Genomic DNA, 23,560 nt, shown 5'->3' on the forward strand with positions numbered 1-23,560 from the left:
TGTATTTCTTTTTTTCTAACATGACTAACGAATATTTAAATATAACATTATTGTCTCTCTAGTAGTATTTTTATACTTTTTATTCATCTCAAATTCCATACGATTTCTACCATCGTGCACAATAGATTAATGTGTTTCATATAAAATTTTAAATATTTCTTCATTATAAGCATAATTTTACACAATTACCTTCTTGGTAATCTTCTGCAGTTATAGGTATAATTAATTTTTCTTCACCTTGTATTGCCATTAGGTACGTCATATTTCTTTATTAATTTTGTATTCGTTTTTTTTTTTTTGCCAGTGGCGGTTTTTGAGAAGCCACAAAGGGGGGTGGTGAAAATATTTTGCATATACTTACAATTTGCATACAAATCCCATTTATTTTTTTCTATTGCTTAATACATGAGAAGTCATCTTAAGTTCTATAAATTTTATACCACAATGACATAACATAAAATGTAGGTATCAATTAAAAATTAAAACAAAAATTATTTTTATTCAAATTTAATTAACTGTCAAACTTATAGAAGGGAACATTTTTGTTAACAGTAAACAATTTTGACATAAAATTATCGCCAAAAACGATAACAATAACCCAATGGGGATTGTGACTGTATCAATAACGTATATTTTGTTTATTTATAATCCCCATTGTTAGTGAATTTAGACTCATCTGCCCACAATTTGTAATTTAAAATTATGGGACTGTTTTCTAATTCAGTAATCAGTCAAGAAATAAACGTAATCCTACGTTCAGCATCACCTTGACGTGATGCAACTATTTCAACTAATATCAAACATTAAAAATTCATAACTCAGCTAATTTTTAACTTAAGAAGTTGGTTTCTCCATTAAAATTTATAAAAAAATATCTGTCAAAATAATTACCAGAAAAAAGGGGGGTGTTGTCATTTAAAAAAAAAATTGTTATGCACATTCGCAAAATTAAATGGCTTAAAATTAGTTTAATTAGTGTAATAAGTGTATGACAAAGTTTGTTAGGCATTCATAAAAACATAATTCAAATATATTTAATATGTGCAGAGTTACAAAGTGTTTCCAACTATCGATTACACATTGCATAATAAATGTAGTTAGATAATGATATATTTTATTCTATATATTAGTTATGCATTTATAATACTATGCATCTATAAATACTGGATTTTATATTACCTACAAATTATCACAGATGATAGATGGTACATAATAAAATAATAATTTTTGTAATTTATAATATTAATAAATACAAATAGGTGGTCATCAATTATATCGAGACATAATATTCACATGATATTCTACTATCATATACAGTATATTTCTTTGTACTCATGGGGATATTATTTTATTAAAAAAAGAAATTAACATAATATGGTGATAATAATTAATAATAATGTAATGATATAATAATAATAATAATAATGGAAGCGCAAATAAAAATGTATATATTAACCATCCATAATAAGCAATAATGTAATAGAGATAACTTAATTTTATTACTCTAAATATTACCTACTAAAATTTTGATTTTGTTAATTTATTAAAAGGCTAAAAAAATTAGCTTAAATTTTTTTTTCAAACCATGGTTTTTAACACATTCAATCTTTAGAAATACTAGGAATTAATGCTTTATAATATAAAATACTAGTCGTTAATGATTAAGTCTGAGATATCATGATTAAAAAATTTATTAATCTCAATTAGTAGTCAATTACTGACAAGTTGACATTATAATTATGCTTCAATTAGGTAAATTAAATATAAATAAATTGAATGACAGATAGATAAAAACAATTTACAAAATTGTATTAATTTACTCAAATATTTAGAATTATACAATAACTAGTAATAAAAAAATGATAACCTATAACCTAAACAAGGAAATTAAATGGACATAATAAATATAAATATAAATAAGAAATAACTACTGTCATGTATCTAATAACATTGTTTTGATAAATTATCATGATAATGATAATTAATTTAAGTTGTCACCATATTATCATTATCCTTATTACAGCTAAGTAATTTTCTAAATTGGAACACTAATTAATTACAAAATATGCAAATAATATAAAATAAATTATGTAACGAATTGGTAAATTTTATTGTTAACATTTGTTTACAATAATAACAAAGAAGTGTAATATTAAATAAGCATTTCTAAAAATGTATGTAACAGTAGGTCTATCACAATGTAATTTTGATTTTGAAACAAAAAATCAAGTATCGTATACGGAAATAATAAAAAAAAAATTGGAATATTTATAATATTTCATTCTTTTTTAGATAAATAATTATAAGTTACAAATCTTGAAAATTGGATCACTTGAGCAACTTCGTTTGTGGCATGGCATGCAAATAAAAGCATATTTCGTGGTTTAACTTTCCATGCAAACCTCATGAATGCTATTGAATATAAACACAAGGCTAAAAAAACATTTAACATATAATATAAAATATAATTATTACAAATTTAACACAAGATTAAAATCAAAATCAATATATTACCTCCAGTCATTTTGCCACTTATTAATTCCGGATCTTTCTGAATGTCTGATAATGCAGCTATAGGTATACCCCAATTAGCTATTGGACCCCAAAAGTGAGTACTAACAGAAAACGTAAATTAATTATTGTTATAGGCAAGTAACACCTTTTTTTTTTTCCCCAAAGAATCGGCAATACACCCATCACCTGGAAATGCCGTTAAGCAGTGATTCAGGTGAAAGCCAAGTAACACCTGTATTTAATAAAATGTTTAAACGATTCAATTTAATTTTACCTCATTAAATAAGTACGGAATTCTTTACTTTTGAGTTGTTCAAATAATTTCTTGCCCATGGAAGCCATGATTAGTAGGTACTTAATATTAGGGGAAAGTTTTGAAAGAGATCGTTTGAATTTAAAAGATTAAAAAAATCAATATTATTAATATTTTTCAAATGAAAAATAATTTTAGTATTAGAGGTCAACGACTATATAAATAATGAAGAATGAACAGTAAGGACGATACGTATGTAGTTAATTTTTTTTACTACCATAAACGTTGATAAGACCATAGAGTACGTAATTTGTGATAAGTCATTGAAAAACGATTTTTTACTTCGGTGGTTGTCTACTGAGAATTAATAATTTCTATGCCAGTAAGCATGAAGAAATGAAAGCTTATTAATGTCTAATCGTTAATACATTATTAAATTAAAATAATATTGAAGATTTTCTATTGATAGGTACTAATTAATCTAATTAATTAGTCTTGTTTATGACAGGATTTTGGCCATTTCCTATGTATATTGGTTATTTGTACGAGCACAAAAACTATGAAATCATTGAAATCTATTTTATTTCAGTTAAATTGTAAAGATTAAAGTAGGAGTGTAATACTTTAACAACTAATGTAAAATAATAATAATAAAAGTAAAATAAATTAATAAATAAATAATGGAATTAATGAAAAACGAAAAAAATTCATAAACAATTACAGTCTTAATTGAGACCACAAAGTAGGTTTAATCAGTGCACACGCCAAATTGTATAAACGTTTATAGTTTACAACCATATATAAAATTACGTATACATGTCATAAAACTGTTTATGTCGATTATGTTATGATATCATAATAGATACAGAGTGTAGTACAAAATATAACGACTTGTGATGAAAATAATCATTAATGTCTCATAACTATGAGATAAGCGTTATTTAAATGTATGCAAGTACCAGGATATAATTAAATTCGTTGAAAACATGAAAAGGTTCTCAAAATATGAAAAGTTCAAGATGGCATAAAAGTGGCTTGAAAAAGTATAGTTAAACTTGACGAAATAGGGGATTAACGACTATATTACAGGCGCCAGTCCCCATAATTTATAAATTATATTGTACGGAACGATTACTGTTATCTCTTAATTAATATCTTAATTAATCTTAAATTAATCTTATCTTAATCTTAAATTAATATCTTAATTAATTATAATATATGACTTACAAAAAGAAACTTTCTATGTACCTCTTACAACATTTTTGTATCTGTGCCTAGGCCTAGATTAATAAAAATTAAAGTAATAGTACAAAATTAGAGGTAAAGAACAAGAAGTTGAACAGGACAAGAAATGTTATGAATGAACCATAGCCAAGGGGGATGGAAGCACGTGCCCCTTCCACCATAAATATTTTTATTAATTTTTTTTTTTTTCATTAAGGGCTTTATTATGTTTTCTAATATATACAATGTTTTTTTAAAAAAAAAACGGAGTAGATTTAAATTGGAAATTTAGAATATAATTTTAATACAATTATTTTACATTAATTATTTAATAAATTACATATATCAATTAATATAAAAAAATGGTTTACAATAATGTTAATACATTATTATATACTGTTATGTTAAACATATAGTGAATACTATAGTTTCCAACAGCTGTACAATAATTAAAAAAAAATTTGGTATATGAACCTTCAAAGTTTACAAACAATGAGGTCATATAAAGTAATAGGTATAAGTGATAAGTATGTATTGCAAAAAACTAGAGAAAATAATTAAGTACCCCTCCCCCCCCCCAAAAAAATGGTTGGCTACGGCATTTATTGAGTAAACCAGTGAGGATATAATAAGTGATGTTAATAAATGCAAGCATTTATGAACGATAGGTATGGTAATATATTTGTGGTTCTGAGGAAGATTTAAAATATAAAACAAATTGTTGCTAGACAAAGTAGAATATTAACAATTTTTCGATAATCTGATAATAATAAATAATAAAGATTATAATACATATTTGATAGACAAATAATAAAGCTTAACTGAGGTTGTAAATAAAAGTGTGTAAACTGTGGTATCAAACTCTAAAAAAAAATACTAGTCAAATACTTTCCATACAAGGTACCACCTACCAAAACACCAAAAATAGCATAAAATAGTAATTATAAGATATATACATCTATATATTGTTGTGCTGGAGTAAATATTTCTATAGTTAATGACCAAACTATTTAAAAGATATTGTTTTAAAAACACTTGTTAAAAGCCACTGAGTGTCCAGAAATAAAAATATTAAAATGGATATAAGACTGAAAAAAATATTATGAGAAATGGATAGGTATAATATATTCATTGTTTTTATAAAAAGAAGTAGCTTAAAAGTGACTTAAAACATTTATACATTTAACAGTTGTGATTTAAAATGTATTTTTGAGGAAATGCTAGTAATTATTATAATTACATTGTAAATATTTTGATCTGCTAAATAAATTAAATTACACTATATTATTATTTTAACTATATGCAACAGTTAAAATTATATAAATAATATAAAAATTATTTACTATAAAAATAAACATTATATTACATAAATAAATGTATAAATTATTATAATATTTTGTGTAAATATATATATATATATAAATTATATATTTCTAATTTCTATACATAAATAAAAGTTAAATGTGAAGGAACAATGTAAGTTTTGTAGTTTAATGCATCACTCAAACAAAAAAAAAAAATAATTATTATACAATGAAATTATCATTTTTGTGCTAAAGGATTTCCAGGATATTTATTCAAAAGCTGAAAAAATTAAAAAAAAAAAACTCAGCCAATTATCAAAAAAAAAAATCACATATTTTACTCACAGTTTCTATGTGCTTTCTTAATTCTGTTGGTGTTACTTGATGTAATAATTTCTCTTGTTCAAAAAACGAAAAATCATCTTCTAATCTTGAAGATGAATTACTGATATTGGATGTATTTTTTTTATATTTATTATCATTTTTTAATTTCTGAAAATCAATGAAAGCATACATTAATTTATATTTATAATTTATAGTATACTAATTTAAATAAATATTAACTAACTGAATTTGATTGACTTTCAATATTAACATTTTTCATAACTTCCATAACACTTTTAACTAATTGTCGTTTTTCTTGGACCTCAGATTCTAAACGTTTTTCCAAAGTGGAAATATAAACAGATTTATCTTTTAAAATCTTCTCCAAATTTTCTAATTCTGTTGTATATTTTGCATTAATTTGTGCTTTATCTTTTTCGTGTCTAAATATCAAGGAATCATTAATATCTATTTATTAATGAACATATACATGTGTAAAATTATTAAGTAATTTTACAACCTTTCTTTATAATTAGCGATCTGGTTATTCATTTGCAGCTTTAATAATTTATTTTCTTCATTCGTAATTTGAACAATCCCATCTAATTTACGTTGATAATCTGACACTTTTTCGGTCAACATAGCATCAAGTTGTTTTTGATAAAAACTCTTTAGCTCAGTCTTCACAGTTTTAATTTCCTCTTTTGCTGCATTCAGCTCTTCTGTTGTTTGTATCTAATAAATAATAATTTTTTCTTTATAATTTTAATATTAAATTAAAAAATGTTTAAGTTTAATACAATATATAGGTGTAACCAGAAATTATTGGCGGATTGTACAACCTATTATATTATATACCAAAATAAGGATTTGATTTAACTTATTTAGTAAATGGCATACTGTTAATTCCTAACTATCCAATATCCTATAAAGGTGAATATTAATATGATCATTTTGGGTTTACATTTTTGACAAACTTGATACCATAAGATAAGTATATTTTGTTTTATTATTAAAAAAGCAATAAAAATGTAATACACTGTAATTGTTAAATAATTAATATTGTAAAAATATATAAAAGTAAAAATTAGAAAGTATGTTTATATCACAGTATTATCTTTGTTTTTCTTTCTGCATTAACATAATGATTTTAGCAATTATAGTGAAATTTGTATTTAAACTGTTCTACACAGGGACGGCGTAAGGGGAGGACATAGGGGAAATTGCCCAGGGTCCAGTGCCTTAAATTATAATTAAGGCCCTACGGTTCTGATTTAACTGAACTTAAAATATTTTATTAATAGTAATTATAAGATTCAACATTTATTTTAACGAAGGCCTCGGAAACTCTAGCACCGTCACTGGTTCTACACCCTCTAAAACGGAATTGTATGGTTCCTAAAAATTGTTCTGTTTTAGACATTTTCTAACTCATCAGAACAAAATTTATTATATTATTTATAATAATATTTCATAAAATTTAAATTTAAGAAAGAGTTTTCAGTTTATTTGGGGTTTTCCTTAAACAGATATATCAAAAATCATATAAAAAAAAATAAAAAGTAAAATTATAAAATTTTCCATAATCTTAAATATTAAAAATCTTGTGAAAGTCATAAGGTAAAAAAACTTTAACTAAACAGAAAAATAATGCCTAGACATTATGAGTTACACTTGAGCATGTTCTTTTGGTACAATATTATATATTTTATGTAAAATAATTATATATTTTAAATATATTTTAAAATGTATAGTTATATATTTAAAAACCTCTGTGCACTTCATTTGATTTACTATTTCTTCAATTCTTCGTTTTTGATCCAAAAGTTGGTCATATTTTAATGTTTTGTCACATAGCACCTTTTTTTCTTGGTTTAGAATTAATACTTCTTTTTCTAATTCATTACATTTATCTATAGTTCTATTGTACTTTTCAGTAACCTAAAAACATAACATAATAAATTAGATGTACACTTTTATTAAAATGATAGTTACAAATTTACATTTTTATTTTTTTCTTGTGTTTTAATTAATTCATTTTGAAGTCTTTCTATTTCTTCGTTTTTTTGTTCTATATTTAATTGCATATGTTTGGTTTGTTCTTCTACTTTTTGGCAATTTTTCATTAACTCATTCAACCTTCGTTCTGCGCTTTCTGTTCTAGCTTTATAAGAATTACAACGAGAAATAGCTTTAGCTGAATCAAATTTGTAAAGTTCAATTTTTTCTTTCATTGCTTCCAATATATCTTTTTTATTCTTACGTTCTCCTTGTAAATCATGATTGAGTTTTTCATTTATAGAACTATATGCTCTTACTTGACTTAAAATCATAGCAGATCGTGCAGCAAGTTCATCAAGAAGATTATTTTTTTGACTGTCCATTTCTTTGCATTCACCAATTTTTTTTTCGTAATTTATTAATTTTTCTTCTAAATCAACTACTTTTTTTTCAATATTCTGTAACATTAAATGGTATATTCATAGTTTATAGTGCCCTTTTTTTTTTATTCAAATATGAACAAGAGTTCATGATGAAAAATCATTAAGAGATAAGAATTTGACGGTTGGGCTAAGTTTTGAAGTTATAATACTTTATTGTTGACTAAAAGTTTGATCTTACAGTGTAGAGCAGTATAATTCATTGTGCACAAGTATTTATTTTTCATATATTATTATAGTAATCAATTGGCTACATATTTCTTATACGATTAATCCTGATTAATGATCATAAAATTTTTTTATTTTTTCTAATTTTTTTTTTTATTTTTAAGAATAAAGGATTGTTTACTATTTGTTTTTTTTTTCTATTTACAGTAATTTGTTGGCAATATCAATATTGACCCATAATAATAATAAATTTTTTTTTTTTTTTAATTGTATAAAAATAATTTATTTTTACTTAAATAAATATAAATAATATTCAGAGTACAATTTGAATGTTGAATGATTATACTTTGTTTATATTTTTATTTAGACTATGTACAAATATATGAAGTCCGGTAGACCACACATCAGTAATAAATAAATTTTATTTGTATTGGGTAATAAATTTACAATTCAGAAGTTGAGGGTAAAATGTTTAAATGCATTGGTGTAAAAATAAAATAAGAACTATTATTTTCAGTAAATATTCAAATACTGCATACTTAAACCGATTAACCAAATTTGACTACTAACAATTAGTTTGAAAATGTACTGTATTAAACCATATAAAAATATCTATTAAATGCTATATTAATATGTTTATTTATTCATTTATAATTCTTTTCTTTTTTTTTTAGTTTTTTGTTATACAATGATAGTTTAACAATTATTTCAGTTATTATAACAATACAATTATACAGTTATATACAATTTAAAAACAAACTATTCACAATAAATCCAACAGATTCGAATAAGGAAACCAACATACAATATAAAGTGGAGTTAAGAATGGACAATACATTGCAGAAAACACTTGCGGATTTTAATGAGCTTAACAAAATTAAACATTTGGTATGCGAGGCAGAACATTCATGTAAACTAACATGGGTTTTCTATGAGATGTAGGATGTAGAGTGTAAAGTAATTTATGGTAAATTAAAAATATGTATTCTGTACATAATCAATTGCATTAAACTATGGTAGAACTGGGTAGAATTTAGGACAATGTTTTTATATCTGGTAGGAAATTATGCTAGGAGATATCCCTAATGAGTGATCCAGAGGTTTTTAATGTGGGTGTATAATTGGAGTAAAATTTGTATGAGGAAGTTGAATAATAACTGGACAGATTGAGTTGGTCATGGATTTGGCTAAGCTATCAATAACCTCATTGCTGTGAACTCTGATGTGATTGGGAGTATAAAGAAATTGTATGATGAAGTTAGAGGGTGATTTGTTAAGCATTAGAGGAGATAAGTAGTAAATAAAAGGATTGGAATTGATATATTATAGGTAAAACATTGAGTCAGAAGTTATTAAGTATTTATTTAGAACAAGACATGAGAATAAGGGAAGTTATTGGTAAAGGATATTCATTTATACTTATTAATACTATGAAAATAAAGTATTAATAAAACATGAGGAAAATAAACTAAAATGTATTTAAAACAAATTACAAAATTTGCTATAGGTAACACATTCTTAAATTGACAATCAAATTCTCTTACTTGTCTGCGGTAAATTTCCTTTCCGAGTTTTAACCATAAATTCTCTTTTGAAACAGAATCCAATTTCTGAGTATCATTTAAAATTGGTTCATGTGCATTTACATTATCCAAGTTGTCACATAAACTAAAAATCAATTCTTCAAAGTAAAATACACAATTTACTTCATTAATATTATTTTCTTAAAAAATTCACCTTTGTAATTTGTTATTATTTAATCCCTCACAAACGCTTTCTTTGATTTTGGCAGGGGATCTGACATCATTTTCTTGGAAATTGACATTACGCTGAGGATGACCATTACCCATATTTCTTAATAATTTATCATTGTATTCATAAGTATTAACCATTTCATGCATTAATGAATCAATGGAGCTATAGTTAATTTTTTTTTCACAATTTAGTTTAAGAGGTGAGGAAGTACTGAGTGGACTAGCCAGTCCATTGCTGATACAACTAGTTTCCATTTGTTCAATTTCATTAATTTGACTAGACAAAGTATCCAAATTTGTTACTAAATCGTTAATTACACCTTTAAAACTGCTACTGGAGCTGATTAACAATTCCTCGGTTCCTGAATCATTAACCGCTTCACTATCTGATGTGTGAACTTGAAAGAAATCCGATGGCAGAGACACTAAGAAATCGGTATTTTCACTGCAAGAGTCGCTCATAATTGTTCAGTGATAAGTCTATCTACCGTCATAATGACATAATTTAATAATAGAATGAAAATATAATTTGAAATTACTAAAACCCAATAATTTGCTGTTATCGCTTATCAATAATTACATTTTTCTTGTTCTTTTTATTTGTTTACATTGCCACAACACACGATAATATTAGAACCAAGCATTTTGTGTGATAACGTGTTTAAACTTTTGTGAATATTAATATATTATAGAACCATATTTGTAAATATTTGAATAAACATACCTTTTATACTGCATTTAACTAAAATATTATGGCTAGTAAATTCGAAGGGTTAGTATTTTAGATAAAATAATTGTTTATAATTATTTTATAATGTCTGCATGTTTTCAGATCGAAAACAGTTAATGAAGACGAGAACACCACATCCAAAGATATGATGATAGCTGACAAATTAGTAAATGTTTGTATAAATTATTTTAAGACTAACCAAGTACATTTGCATATCTTCTTTGACTAATGTCTAAATAATTAAAAACTGCAATTTTTGTTATTATATTTTTATGTCGGTTTATACATTTATTGATACTACATACTATGAGTTAAAATTATGGTTGAATTTTATTGATATCTTAAAAATGTGATTGACATTTTTAACATGTTTTTACTAATAATTATATTTAATTAATAACTTGATAAAATATTTTTTATCAACAATTATAATAACCTGTATAACAGTATAAAATCTCACATTTTATTTAACAATAAAGGATATATTTGATCTAGTATTTTTCCTAAACCTTCAATTAAATTAATTTAAATTTGTACGTATCAAATAAGTTAATTTTCAGCTATAGTCTATATTCTTTTGTTGGGCTGAAATTAAATATATTAAGCCAGTAATAATCAATTACAGCCTGCGACTGTTATTAACCAATTCACTAAATCATTAAATAAGAATTGAAAAATTATATCATATTTATTTTAAAATGTATAATCTATTAAATATATTCAGATAAAATTAATAGTAATAAAATCTTTAACTGTTTATTGAGATCTACTATAAAAAATGTAATTTCATATCATATGTGTAAAATACCTATACAGAAATTTTAATGCATGGTCTGCTATAAATTTTTTTTTATGGCTCATTAATAAAAATTAACTATGCTATTTTATTACAATTTATTCTTCTTTTAGCTAATATTGTAAATTGCATGTGTTCAGTCTTAAGTCTTAAGTTTCAAAATGTTATCATTATATACAAAATGACCAACAAATTACAACTGTTTATGTACTAATTAAAATTTTGTATTTTAAAAAAATTTTATAAAAAACGTGATGGACTATATTATTTCTTTTTCTTATCAGTTTGGTGGTCCATTCAGGCCCATTGCTGGTATATTATTTATATTTAATGAAACATTTTGGATAATTTGAGGTCTCATAAAATTTAAAAATTGGATATCTATCATAATATGGATTTATTATAAGTATGATTATATATTTATTTACTATCATCAATCACCAATATAATTTTATCTAAGCTTTTTTCCCTTTGTCTATACTAGATCAGTAATTTTTAATACTCTAGTATCAACAAAATATTTTAAAAACTTCCTAATTCTACTAAAACCGAAGTAAATTGTTCATAGTAATTTATTATTTTAATGTTATCAAATTATTAAAAATAAACAAGCAGATTTTAACTACTTATTGACCGATATTAATAATTGGTTAAAATATTGAATATTCATTTTTTTAACCAATTATTCATTATAATGTTACTTATAATGTTATAATTTTAATTGCCTAACCTAGGCTTTTGACTACTCTGTGAACCTTCTCTCCCTCACCAAAATATTCAATATTATCACAATATTCAATAACCATATTTTTTTTAATCACTTCAAAACAACTGTAAAGGGTAAATACATGTACAAGAATATTGGATAAATATAATTATTAAGTTAAATTAAGTTACCCCATCCAAATTTGTTGTTAATATTAAATTTTAATGTGTTATGCATGAATACCATGCCAGTCTATGCGCGCTTATGTATATATTATATACTATATTCTTAGATACAGTAAATTCTTAGTAATCTGGCCATGCATTAATCCAGAACATTCCTGCACTGTCTTTTTTTTTTTTATCTTAATATAGACATTAAACAAACCAAAGAAATCTTAATAAACCTATAAGATTTTTATTTTTTTTGTAATCAAAAACTAAAGTTTAAAAAGTATGTACATTATATTAAACACTAGTGAGTTTTTAAACTTGAAGATACCTTATATCTATGGTTTTTGTATGAATGTTATAGACATACATATATTTCAAGCAACATTTTAAAGGGAAGTTTTTACAAAAAAAACCACATGCAAAGTTCATTTTCAGGCTAGTGCAGTGAATGTTTTTGTTAACTGAGCAGCAAGTTCTCTGGTCTGATATCTGCCAGATTATCCAGATTTTTCTGTATAGTGGTTTTGGATATAATAACAGTTTTAAATTTGATATATTATAAACTAGAAATATATTATATTAACTTATCTCTATTCATTTCTATAATTTTTTTTTAGATACCATTGTCAATTCCGTCTGGAGATCATAAACTCCAACATCAATACTGGTTTTGGTTCAGCCGTCGATTTCCTGGAAAACCAGGAAATACTCCTAGTTATGATCAAAACCTTAAATATTTAGCAAGGTTTGGTTCAGTTGAACAATTTTGGACAATATATAGTCATTTAGTAAGGCCATGTGCTTTGTTATCACACAGTGAATTTCATTTGTTTAAAGTTGGAATCAAACCTATGTGGGAGGTAAAAAAAATATAAATATTTTTTTTAACTGATTTTTTTGTACGAGTATCATTTATAAATAATTTTGTTTTACCCTTTTAGGATGAATCAAATGCTAGGGGTGGAAAATGGGTATTACGAATACGTAAAGGTCTAGCATCTAGATGTTGGGAGAATCTCATTTTAGCCATGTTAGGTGAACAGTTTATGGTTGGTGATGAAATTTGTGGTGCTGTGGTTTCATTAAGATTTCAAGTCAGTTAATTTAAAATAGTTTATACTAACAATACTCATATTTTTATTATTATATTTATAAACTGCTTATTTTAGGAAGACATTATATCAATATGGAACAAAACTTCATACGATCAAGGAGCAACTAACAGAATAAGAGATACACTTCGCAGAGTATTAAATTTGCCACCAAACACAATTCTAGAATATAAAACACATAATGAAAGCATCAAATCAGTATCTAGTGTTTATAAGATGTAAATTATATTAATTAAAAACAACTTAAATTATATATATATAAACTTTATTAAAAAATAAGTTAATAAAGTTATAATTATATAAAAAAAAAAAAATGTTAAAATACAATTTATTATTTACAACCCAACTATATCCAATAATAAATAAAAAAAATGGCAGTGTATGTACAAAATAAAAACTATTGTAGATTTAATGCATTTATTCACAATATAGCTGCAATTTTATGGCAATGAACTCTTGACAAGGTTGAATTCAATTAAGAATTACATAATATATTTTTAAAACACAAATTTGCAAAAATAGAAATCTCAAGAATACAAATAAATAATCTTGGAGTGTTAAAATATACTTACATTATAATATATAAAGGAGGATATCTCATAATTTTAAATTTAGTTAAAAGCTTTCAGATATAATTTTTCAAAAAAAAAAGATCATATCTATTCTTAATCCAGCAGACACCTTATTGGTAGGTAAAAAATATCCCTGTACATTATTAATGTTGCAATATGGTTATTGTAGTCATACCTAAAATTAAATGTACTTGATAAAATATTAAATAATCTAAGAAACTAGTTACAACAGTTTGATATAAAAAAAAAAATATATTATCTAATGAATATGTAACTATATAAATACATGAAATTCTTACCCAATACAAAAGCCAATGCTAACTTCAAATTGAAAGAAATACGAAACTTAAGAACATCTGTATCTTCAGATGATGGTAATAGTAATCCACAAATACATACTCCAGCCATAATTAGTGTAGTAAAATTTGGCCCTGAAGCATCTGAAATATTTTAAATAGTTATAGTATACTCTTAATTTTATGCTATAATGATTAAGGAAAATAAATGTAATTCAATTTTTTTTTAACATTCAATCAATTAATAACAATTATTAGTAAATTAAAAACCAAGAAAATTACATAATTATCTTAATAAAATTTATATTTAAATTAATTATTAAAAAAAAATTATATTAACATAAAGCAAAGTAATAAATAATTAAAACTTTTATAATATGGATTTTATTATTTTAATTTTTATATTCTTGCATTCATTCCCTATTTTATTTATTTAACAATATCATTAATTATATCAACAAATTATTATAATTAAAAATTGCCTTTACTCATTCTAGCCATATAATTAAGTCTATTAAGTGTCATTTATATTCATAGCAGAATAAATATTAAAGAAAGGCTACTCCGACCTAAATATTTGCATTGTAAATAATTATTAACAAAAAATTTAAATTTTTTAATTTTACTATAAGATAACTTACTTTTACTGTAACTTTGTCTTATTTCAGATTCATTATCATAACTATCTATGATTGAATCACATTTGAGTAATTGTTTAAAATTTTCAGCAGGAAGTTCAAAATGGTTTGAAGACCTTACTAATACAGTTTCAACATCTTTGTGTCCAATCACTTTTTTAGTTGTATAATATTGCATTTGTATTCGAAACTTATCTCTGATATCACAGAACGCTGGTGCAGGAGCGTTATGCCTCACTACTATGTCCACTCGAGAACTGGCATTTATTGAACCCTCAGGTTCAACCACAGTATACTTTTTTGTACATGTACAAAAAACTATGGCCAAAAAATATAATAAGAACATGGGACAATTAAGAAATATATTTTGTTTACCTTTAAATCTGACAGGGAAGTCATATGGATTAAATAGAGTTATAATTTGACTGTGTGATGACTTTTCATCCAAACTAAAAGTTAAAGATTGAGGACTAACAAATACAGGAATCTTGCATTCGGTCATCTTGACAATATTTTTAAAACAATATACATCTCACATTTTGCATTGTATTGTGTTAAGACGTTTAGAAATCAATTACGTTTTGTGAAATGTGAACAATAAGTTTGACATAATAATTAAACTTTTGTTAACTTGTTATTGTTATTGAAATTATAGATTAGATGAAATGTTATCTATTTCATATATATTTTTTTCTATTATCTCTTATCATTTATATGTACTTACGTTTATTATTCTGTTGTGCAGTATACCAATAGACTGGAAATTAACATTGATTAAATATACAGATAAATTCGTCTACGCAAAAAAATAAATTGGGTACAAATTTTTCTTTATCAATTTATTTTATTGATAATTAATACTTGAAATATGAGTTTTTAAATAATCATACAATCTGTGGCGTATTTTCAATTTTTTCTGGAGGGTCTACAGTTTATACATAATTAATATAAACTATATATTATATTGTAATAGTTACGTCCTTATGCAGTTTTGGAGGAAGTTGAACTAAATATATAATGTAATAATCGTATAGTCTTATGTAATATTATATATATGTACCTATGTATTTAGCATTATATATTATAAAGTATTGTTATAAAATAAATTCCAGTTGTCTCAATTTTTTGACCAACTCCTCTATCACTTCATCAACAGTAATTTCAACTTCCCTATGAATGTTTAACATAGCCAATTCTGCTAATATGTAAGAATTTTTGTTAATTTTTTATTTTTTGAAGAGATTCTGGAGTATCGATTTTATGTGAGATACACGTTTCACATTTTTTAATGCAGATCATTTTATTACGAAATAAAATTACGCGTGGCTGCGAATACTGAATTGGGCTTTTGTCGGTTCCAGGGGCGTATTTAGAAATGTCTTATGGGTGGGAGGGACACAAACAAAAATTTCAAAGTATATATATTTATAACTTTTCCATCTCAAAAAACTGTCGTTACTCATAATGAAATAATCAAAATACAAGTGTTTGATAGAAACATAACATTTTATTACACAAATTTATAATAAAACATATTTTTAAATATAATTTTTCCAATTACAATAATTAAAGATGTCTGGGGTATTTATTAGGATATGCATCAACTACTTCAGGTTTTATAATTAATGCAGGGTGTAAATTAAGTAGTGCTAATCTGTTTAATCGATGATATACTGATATTCCAGTATTTCACCGTGTGCCCGTGTGTGAAAAATAAGAGGGCCTACAATAATAAATAAAGTATAAAATACGGTGAATGGGTGGGACACGGGCTCCCATAGGTCCACACATTAAATACGCCCCTGGACGGTTTCATACTTGGTGAAAAATTGAATAAAACACTGGCGTAACTTTCAAAACACATTCAGGTGTCAAAAAAGAACTACACAAAAGTCAATTCTAAGTGGATCCAGCATAAGATTAAAAAAAAAAAAAATTAGAAATATTAACAATTCACCTGATTTAAATATTAACGATAATTGTATTTATAAATGTTGAGCCTAAATTAAAGAAAAAATTTGAGTCCCCCCTAGAAGTAAGTCATATTTAGACTTAGCCTCTGCCCATGGATACGAGTGAATCTGTGTTACTTTCTATTTCCAGAAAACACTTTGGCCATTCTGGTCTTTTTACGTATCATAAAAGTGGTTAACCTCATAGCATTAGTTTTATTATCCTAAAACCTTACGACTAGTGTAATGATGCTATCTACTGGTATTTCTATATATTAATTATATATTGAGTTGTTCTGATACTCTTAATACTTTTATGTGAAAATGTAGTCCTCCTATGTAACAGTACTCGTAAGGTACTATATTTATGTGTGTCCGTAACACATTTATATTTATTGACTAATAATAATGTTTACTTTTAACATTAATTTAAACATGTAGCATGTGTTAAAATAATATAGAAGTACTAAGCAGTCAGACTTGGGTAGTATTCTGAATACAATATTTGGAATATTGTATTCTGAATACTTTTTTTCAAAGTTTTCTTTATTTATTAATCTTTTTTTTATTTAGATAAAAATATATTTATCATTTATTTGTATCTAGATAGATTTAAATTTAGATATCTTTTATAAAAACTTTTTTACCAGGCAAACAGATTTTGTCGATTTTGAACATATCTTTAATAGTTAATTAATAGCCTTTAATAATCGAATGTAGTTAAAGATTGTTTTTATTGTATTTGTATATTTATTCTATATTGTAAATAGTATTCTAAGTTAGCGTTTTAGTTAAATATAATCATTTAATTTTGTATTATAACTACATAATGTAAAAAGGGAACAGTCCATATATATAATAATACAAAATAAATAAATAATTAGAATTAGACTAAAAAAGTAATGAGTATAAAGTAATTATGAATAAAAATTCAGTATATCATATTAACATAATATTTTAATGGAATTCTATTTTAAAAGTGAAACATAATTAAGTATTATACTGCTAATATAATGAACTTAACAAATAACATACACATCATGTAATAAAAATCATATTTATTATTTTTATTTTTAAAATAGTAAACTTATATAAATATATATATATTTTTTTTTAATACTATTCACAAAACATTCTTAACTATTTCAACAACACAAGATTTCTCATGTAATTATTGTTTAATGAATTAAAAATTAAATCAACTAAGGAAATGGTTAGAAACAAATAAATTAAAACTAAAACGTAAAATACATTAAGGAAAAAATGGAAACCAAATATTGGTTTTATAATAAAACCTTTTTTCATACATTTTGTAATCGATCCCATCGCCAAATAGTACCATCGTCACATACACAAATCAAAATATTTCCATCGCGACTAAATGTAGTTTGACGTATGACTGTATTACATTTAGGATGAGCTAAGGTAGTAACACGCATTGATGCTTGGTCATTCGAAGTCAAATCCCAAACATAAATTTTTCCAATGGTATTACCCAATGCTAATATCTAAATTTAAAGCATTTCATTTAAATTTATTGATTATTTAAATAAAACTCATTTCATAATCATATAAGTACTTTTTGAGAAAAATCCATGGAAAAACGAATAAACCATACATCACAGTCCTTAAAATCTGAGTACCATATTTGTGACACGGCGGCTTCATTAGGTTTAAGTTCAGTATCTTTTAAATGACCTGGTTTCCAACAAACCATACAATTTTCACACGACTAAAATAAAATAATTTTAGCTTTAATTTTACAATAGTTATAATTTGCATTCTATAATAATAATATTCTATGAAAAATGCATCAATTACTTTGGAAATGACATAATCACCAATCCATCGAACACAATCAACATAATTTCTATGTATATCACGAGTTGAAAACACAGGGAAATGTTCTTTAATAGTATCAAAAGGACGAGCTGATCTATTTGGATTAAAAGAATAAGATTGTTTAATAGCGTCTTGAATATAGTCTTTGTCTAAACTCCATAGTTTTAATGAGTGGTCCATACCACAAGACATGATACGATTACCATCAATGTTGAAATCCTAAAGTTATATAAAAATTAATATTATATATAATTAAATAAAATATATAAGTATGTTACAATAATAAAATGAAATAGTATGATGTACTCAAGATATCCAAATAAATAATTTTATCATAATAAGACAAACATTAAAATAGCATTAAAGAATATAATATTTATATAAAAATTAATTTGTAGTTACTGCTGAGAGAACTTCATCTCTATGGCCTTCAGCTCCACCAAAAATAACAATACATACATCACTTTTGATATTCCATAAACGTAAAGTATGATCTTTAGATACTGATAATAACATATTGGTATCAATTGGATGGAACTGTAATTCATTAATTGCTTGTCCATGACCTTAATTAATAGTTTAAATTTAATTTTAATTCTGAAGTATAATTCTAAAAACACGTATTATTAATACCAATATAATGCCGAATTGATGACATAGTCGCTGGACTCAAAATACGTATGATGCCCCGATTTCCAGCAATAGCTAAAAGTGGTTTACCATTTTCATCAACAGACCAAGCACAAGTATAAAATGTTTCATTTGCCTAAATATTTAAATTATATTAAGGATAATAATAACCATTATAAATTGTTTTATTTTTACATCGAACTAGAATTTATAAAATTCAGGTTAATCATTTAATTCTATAACAACTTTTTCTTTTTATTAGTTTTTATCAATTTTATTTTAATATACCACAATTATTAATCATTATATTTTAAACATGTAGTCTGCTAAATGTTAATGGAAAAAATTTAAATAAAAGGATACATCTGGATCTGCATAACTTTGTAATAAATTTATACTTCCATCATCTAAACACTGGTAAACTGAAACTCTATTACTACCAACGGATGCAAATATCAATGGTTGGTCATCATTTAATAAATGGTTGAACTGAACACCGAATAGGGATTGTCCATGATCTTCCCTTAATGCACATCTGTTAATAATTTATACATAACTAATAAATATATTGGAAAAACTAAAATAATTTTGTAAGCGGTATAATTGAATGAAAAGGTTTCATAGCTAAATTTAAATACTTTAACAGTCATAGTCCTTAGATAATTATTATTTCTCACTGAAATAGTATAAATTTATTCTACCAATTTAATACATACGAAAATTTATATTGAAGCTTAACATTTTTGGTATTATTGGATGGTTTGGATTTAGTTTTTCTCCCACGTCTAGCTGGTTCATGACTTCGTGAAGTTAAGTCAGTATTTGAACTGTCTATACTTGATGCATCATCCTAAAATTTAAAAAAAAAAAAAAAACTTTAAAAGTATACCAGTATGTAATATAATAGATATAATCAAATCATATAACTTCTATATTATTCATAAAAATTGGAAGAAACTATTATTTTTAAAAACATAAATTATTGCAAAAAAATAAATAAAGAAACATGGTACATAAAATGTAAATATCATAAAAATTGAAGAAATCACTATGAAAAACTTACAGATTCAATTTGATTCAAGTCCGACATTTTTTTTTTTCTGAACTAATAAATAATATAAAAAAAAATGTTTACTATTAATTTCGGTTTAATATTTTGAATAGCCATAAATTGATAATTTAGGAATAATAATAATTTTTTGATAATGTGAGACGCCAATTCGATAATAAACAGTTTCGACAACTTGTAAAAAAAAAATTTTTTCTTGTCAATTCTAGCTGATATAATCATTTAATCCATTTTGTGGTTAAATTTTGCAGTAGAAGTACTGGTTTTAAGTTTTCAAAATCGGTGAAAAGAGTGGTAGTGTATTGTGTAGATTAATAGAGTATTACTCTATGGTGTATTGTGATTTAGGTGGTAGTTTAGTATCATTTGCAAAATGTTAAGTGCATATTATATATGAATCGCTAAATGCAGAAAGGGCACATGTCCAATATTTTACAAAAATCACTTTATTGCATAATCCAATTTAATATTGATAAATACATGGTTTTGTGCAGACAAGGCACATATCCTATTAAATAGATCCCCGTTAAAAATAATTTAAAATTTCGTTAATTGCAGAAAAGGCACATGTCCTGGACATGTAACCTTTTTGCATCAAAATTATACTTTAGTAATATTATCAGGCCTAAACTTCGTGAAATTACTTTATTGTATGACATGAAATATTGTTCTATTTATAAATTTAATTTTTTATAATTGTTTATCAGTAAATAAAGATTATAATGGGAAAACGTTGCTTTACCTAATTATAAAATAAAATGATTATCAGTGAATAAAATAAATATTGTACTGGTACGATCTTGTACGATCATAACGTGTATAACTTTAAAATATGAGTTCAGGCGACGAATGTATTAGTCCTCTCAAAAGAAAAAAAGGTGTTTCTAACAGTGATAAATATAAAAGAAATATTATTAAGCAAGCAAAAATCGAAGGGAAAAAACATACAAACTGGATTGGAAAAATAGTTGCTACAAAGAATGATCCTTCATTAATACTTAAAGAATGGTAATTATATAATATTTAGTTTGTTTTATTCGTTATTAATAAGTAGTAGCTTTTATATTTTTACAATAATATTTTCGATTTAAAGTTGTTCAAAAAAATGTCCCAAAGACATTCAACAAGAAAAACTTGAAAATACAATGAAAATGTTTTATGAAATGCATTCTAAAAATGAACAAGACCTTCATCTTCAACGAACAATAGAAATAAAAGAAATTACAAGAAAACGAAAACGAATAGAAACAGAAGAAGGAAAAGAAAAACCGAAATCCAAAAGTGTTCAGTATTTTTTAATAGTAGATGGACAGCGTATTCAAGTATGTAAGAAAGCTTTCATTAACGTTTATAATATTTCTATTCAAAAAATTAGACGGCTGGTCGATTTGTTAGAAAATAATATTACCCCAGTTGATATGAGAGGCAAAAATATTAGTGCTAATACTATGCCATATGAGTATTGTCAAAAAATACATGAACATATACTGAGTTTTCCAATTAAAGATACTCATTACACAACACGATTGAAAAATTATTTGAACCCTAAATTAAATGTTAAAACTATGCACACAATGTTTTTAGAAAAGTATCCAGAATTAGAAGGGAAAATAAAATATCAATATTATTGGGAGTATTTTAAGAATAATTTTTCATTAAGCTTTGGTGCTCCAGTCAAAGATGCTTGTTCAAAATGCGAAGAATTAAATACAAAAATAATGAGTAAAGATTTAAATGATGTTGCAAAAAGAGTTGCTGCTGCGGAATTACTAGTTCATAAACGTAGAAGCAAAAAATTTTATAATAATATTAAAAAAACAATAGAGATTTCTCAACAGAATAAAAAAGTGTTAGGTCTTTGCTTTGATTTTATGGCTGTAGTTGACTTACCTAAAATACCGGTGCAGGAAGTATATTATTATCGTCAATTATCTGTCAATACTTTTGGTATTCATAATTTAAATACGAATAATTTATTTTGTTATGTTTATCATGAGGCAACAGCAAGAAAAACGCCAAATGATGTATGCTCTTTTTTGGTTCACTATATTAATAATTTTGTTGATGATAATGTTGAGGAATTGCATTTGTTTTGTGACAATTGTGCTGGGCAAAACAAAAACCATGCATTACTCAGAATGATTATGGCTCTAGTTGAAATTAAAAAAAGTTCAGGTGTTTTTTCCACAAAGAGGACACTCGTTTTTGCCGTGTGATCGTGACTTTGCATTGATAAAAAAACAACTGAACAGAGTGGATCGTCTATACACTTTAGAAGACTGTATAGAACTTATTTTAAAATCATCAAGAAACCCAGAAAAATTTTCAGTGTTTCTAGTTGATAAAAGTATGATTTATGACTATCAAATGTGGCTACCACAATCTTATAATAAAAATACTAACGCATTAGAATGTTTAAGCCGTAATAAAACATTGAAACAACGTCGTACAATAGAAAAATTTTTAATTTCTAAGTACCATTATTTTGAATGTGTATCGGAAAAATGTGGAATAATTGAGGCAAGTGAATTTATTGACGGAATAATATCAAACCATTTCAAATTGAGAAAAAACAATGCAATGCCCATACAACTCCCAAAAACACTAGTTTATACTTCAAGCTTACCAATTCTTGAAAGCAAAATGAAAGATTTGAAGCAACTAGCGAAATATATTCCGGAGCCAGCATTGCAATCATTTTGGAATTATATATTTTCGTTACAAACTAAGACTGTTACTAACCTCAAGCAAGGCAAAATAGAACATAAGATATTTATATAATTAAATTTCTAATTATTAAAAATATATCAAATATTTTTGACTCAATATTAGTATATAATCTACTGTATATTATTTAATCATGTCAATTTAACTTTTATGCATATTAAAGCTACTTATTTATAAGAAAACGGTTATTTTCGAAATATAAATGGTAATTTGAAGCATAAACGGCACATGTCCACAACCTTAAAGTCCTTCAGATACCTACAGTTAGATTATATTTCTTTAAGTGATTGTAGAAATATGTATACCATGTCTTTAACTATATTATTCTATAACAT

At 24.8% G+C, this 23,560-nt stretch overlaps 5 protein-coding genes and 1 pseudogene across 6 annotated transcripts; 2 read left to right on the forward strand and 4 right to left on the reverse strand.

The window, feature by feature from the left end:
• Positions 1-2,236: 2,236 nt before the first annotated feature.
• LOC112688545 (mitochondrial pyruvate carrier 1) lies at positions 2,237-3,041 on the reverse strand. The gene is made up of 3 exons (XM_025561801.1): positions 2,789-3,041; positions 2,515-2,615; positions 2,237-2,433 (listed from the first exon to the last, which is right to left on the reverse strand). Exons 1-3 carry the CDS (start codon positions 2,854-2,856, stop codon positions 2,279-2,281), a joined length of 324 nt encoding a protein of 107 aa, XP_025417586.1. The 5' UTR covers positions 2,857-3,041; the 3' UTR covers positions 2,237-2,278.
• A 2,393-nt stretch (positions 3,042-5,434) lies between these two features.
• On the reverse strand, positions 5,435-10,548 carry LOC112688563 (autophagy-related protein 23-like). The gene is made up of 8 exons (XM_025561817.1): positions 9,966-10,548; positions 9,773-9,896; positions 7,623-8,078; positions 7,390-7,560; positions 6,140-6,354; positions 5,864-6,062; positions 5,641-5,787; positions 5,435-5,575 (listed from the first exon to the last, which is right to left on the reverse strand). The coding sequence occupies exons 1-8, from the start codon at positions 10,442-10,444 to the stop codon at positions 5,534-5,536; spliced, it is 1,833 nt and encodes a 610-aa protein (XP_025417602.1). The 5' UTR covers positions 10,445-10,548; the 3' UTR covers positions 5,435-5,533.
• A 104-nt stretch (positions 10,549-10,652) lies between these two features.
• LOC112688564 (eukaryotic translation initiation factor 4E type 2) lies at positions 10,653-13,753 on the forward strand. Of its 2 annotated transcripts, none has more exons than XM_025561819.1 (5): positions 10,653-10,754; positions 10,815-10,878; positions 13,005-13,247; positions 13,329-13,481; positions 13,557-13,753. In XM_025561819.1, the coding sequence occupies exons 1-5, from the start codon at positions 10,735-10,737 to the stop codon at positions 13,719-13,721; spliced, it is 645 nt and encodes a 214-aa protein (XP_025417604.1). In that variant the 5' UTR covers positions 10,653-10,734; the 3' UTR covers positions 13,722-13,753. The 2 variants fall into 2 exon arrangements, with proteins under 2 accessions (XP_025417604.1, XP_025417603.1); XM_025561818.1 differs by having other exon boundaries at positions 10,655-10,754; positions 10,815-10,884.
• Positions 13,754-14,079: 326 nt separating this feature from the next.
• Positions 14,080-15,669, reverse strand: LOC112688544 (motile sperm domain-containing protein 1-like). The gene is made up of 4 exons (XM_025561800.1): positions 15,381-15,669; positions 15,009-15,323; positions 14,371-14,511; positions 14,080-14,246 (listed from the first exon to the last, which is right to left on the reverse strand). The coding sequence occupies exons 1-4, from the start codon at positions 15,505-15,507 to the stop codon at positions 14,215-14,217; spliced, it is 615 nt and encodes a 204-aa protein (XP_025417585.1). The 5' UTR covers positions 15,508-15,669; the 3' UTR covers positions 14,080-14,214.
• A 2,526-nt stretch (positions 15,670-18,195) lies between these two features.
• Positions 18,196-20,589, reverse strand: LOC112688537 (polycomb protein EED). The gene is made up of 8 exons (XM_025561792.1): positions 20,493-20,589; positions 20,146-20,279; positions 19,793-19,964; positions 19,433-19,565; positions 19,202-19,365; positions 18,779-19,018; positions 18,537-18,689; positions 18,196-18,465 (listed from the first exon to the last, which is right to left on the reverse strand). The coding sequence occupies exons 1-8, from the start codon at positions 20,517-20,519 to the stop codon at positions 18,259-18,261; spliced, it is 1,230 nt and encodes a 409-aa protein (XP_025417577.1). The 5' UTR covers positions 20,520-20,589; the 3' UTR covers positions 18,196-18,258.
• Positions 20,590-21,215: 626 nt separating this feature from the next.
• Positions 21,216-23,266, forward strand: LOC112688561 (annotated as a pseudogene).
• Positions 23,267-23,560: the final 294 nt, after the last annotated feature.

The sequence above is a fragment of the Sipha flava genome, unplaced genomic scaffold (assembly GCF_003268045.1).
Source record: "Sipha flava isolate LNK unplaced genomic scaffold, YSA_version1 39_pilon_pilon, whole genome shotgun sequence".
Classification (NCBI taxonomy): Eukaryota; Metazoa; Arthropoda; class Insecta; order Hemiptera; family Aphididae; genus Sipha; species Sipha flava.

Bases quoted from the DNA above. Each gene is read 5' to 3' on its own strand.
- LOC112688563 (XM_025561817.1), bottom strand. From the start codon at position 10,444: ATGAGCGACTCTTGCAGTGAAAATACCGATTTCTTAGTGTCTCTGCCA. The intron at 6,063-6,139 runs GTTGTAAAATTA...CTTGATATTTAG, and splicing joins ATCGCTAATTATAAAGAAAG to ACACGAAAAAGATAAAGCAC. The intron at 5,788-5,863 runs GTTAGTTAATAT...ATTGATTTTCAG, and splicing joins TTGAAAGTCAATCAAATTCA to AAATTAAAAAATGATAATAA.
- LOC112688544 (XM_025561800.1), bottom strand. From the start codon at position 15,507: ATGACCGAATGCAAGATTCCTGTATTTGTTAGTCCTCAATCTTTAACT. The intron at 15,324-15,380 runs GTAAACAAAATA...TTTTGGCCATAG, and splicing joins CTTCCCTGTCAGATTTAAAG to TTTTTTGTACATGTACAAAA. The intron at 14,247-14,370 runs GTAAGAATTTCA...ATTTAATTTTAG, and splicing joins AGCATTGGCTTTTGTATTGG to GTATGACTACAATAACCATA.
- LOC112688564 (XM_025561818.1), top strand. From the start codon at position 10,735: ATGGCTAGTAAATTCGAAGG. The intron at 10,885-13,004 runs GTTTGTATAAAT...ATTTTTTTTTAG, and splicing joins TAGCTGACAAATTAGTAAAT to ATACCATTGTCAATTCCGTC. The intron at 13,482-13,556 runs GTCAGTTAATTT...TGCTTATTTTAG, and splicing joins TGGTTTCATTAAGATTTCAA to GAAGACATTATATCAATATG.
- LOC112688537 (XM_025561792.1), bottom strand. From the start codon at position 20,519: ATGTCGGACTTGAATCAAATTGAATCT. The intron at 19,566-19,792 runs GTATCCTTTTAT...TTAAATATTTAG, and splicing joins AAAGTTATGCAGATCCAGAT to GCAAATGAAACATTTTATAC. The intron at 19,366-19,432 runs GTATTAATAATA...CTATTAATTAAG, and splicing joins ATCAATTCGGCATTATATTG to GTCATGGACAAGCAATTAAT.
- LOC112688545 (XM_025561801.1), bottom strand. From the start codon at position 2,856: ATGGCTTCCATGGGCAAGAAATTATTTGAACAACTCAAAAGTAAAGAA. The intron at 2,616-2,788 runs GTAAAATTAAAT...GTTTTCTGTTAG, and splicing joins TTCCGTACTTATTTAATGAG to TACTCACTTTTGGGGTCCAA. The intron at 2,434-2,514 runs GTAATATATTGA...ATGTTTTTTTAG, and splicing joins AAGTGGCAAAATGACTGGAG to CCTTGTGTTTATATTCAATA.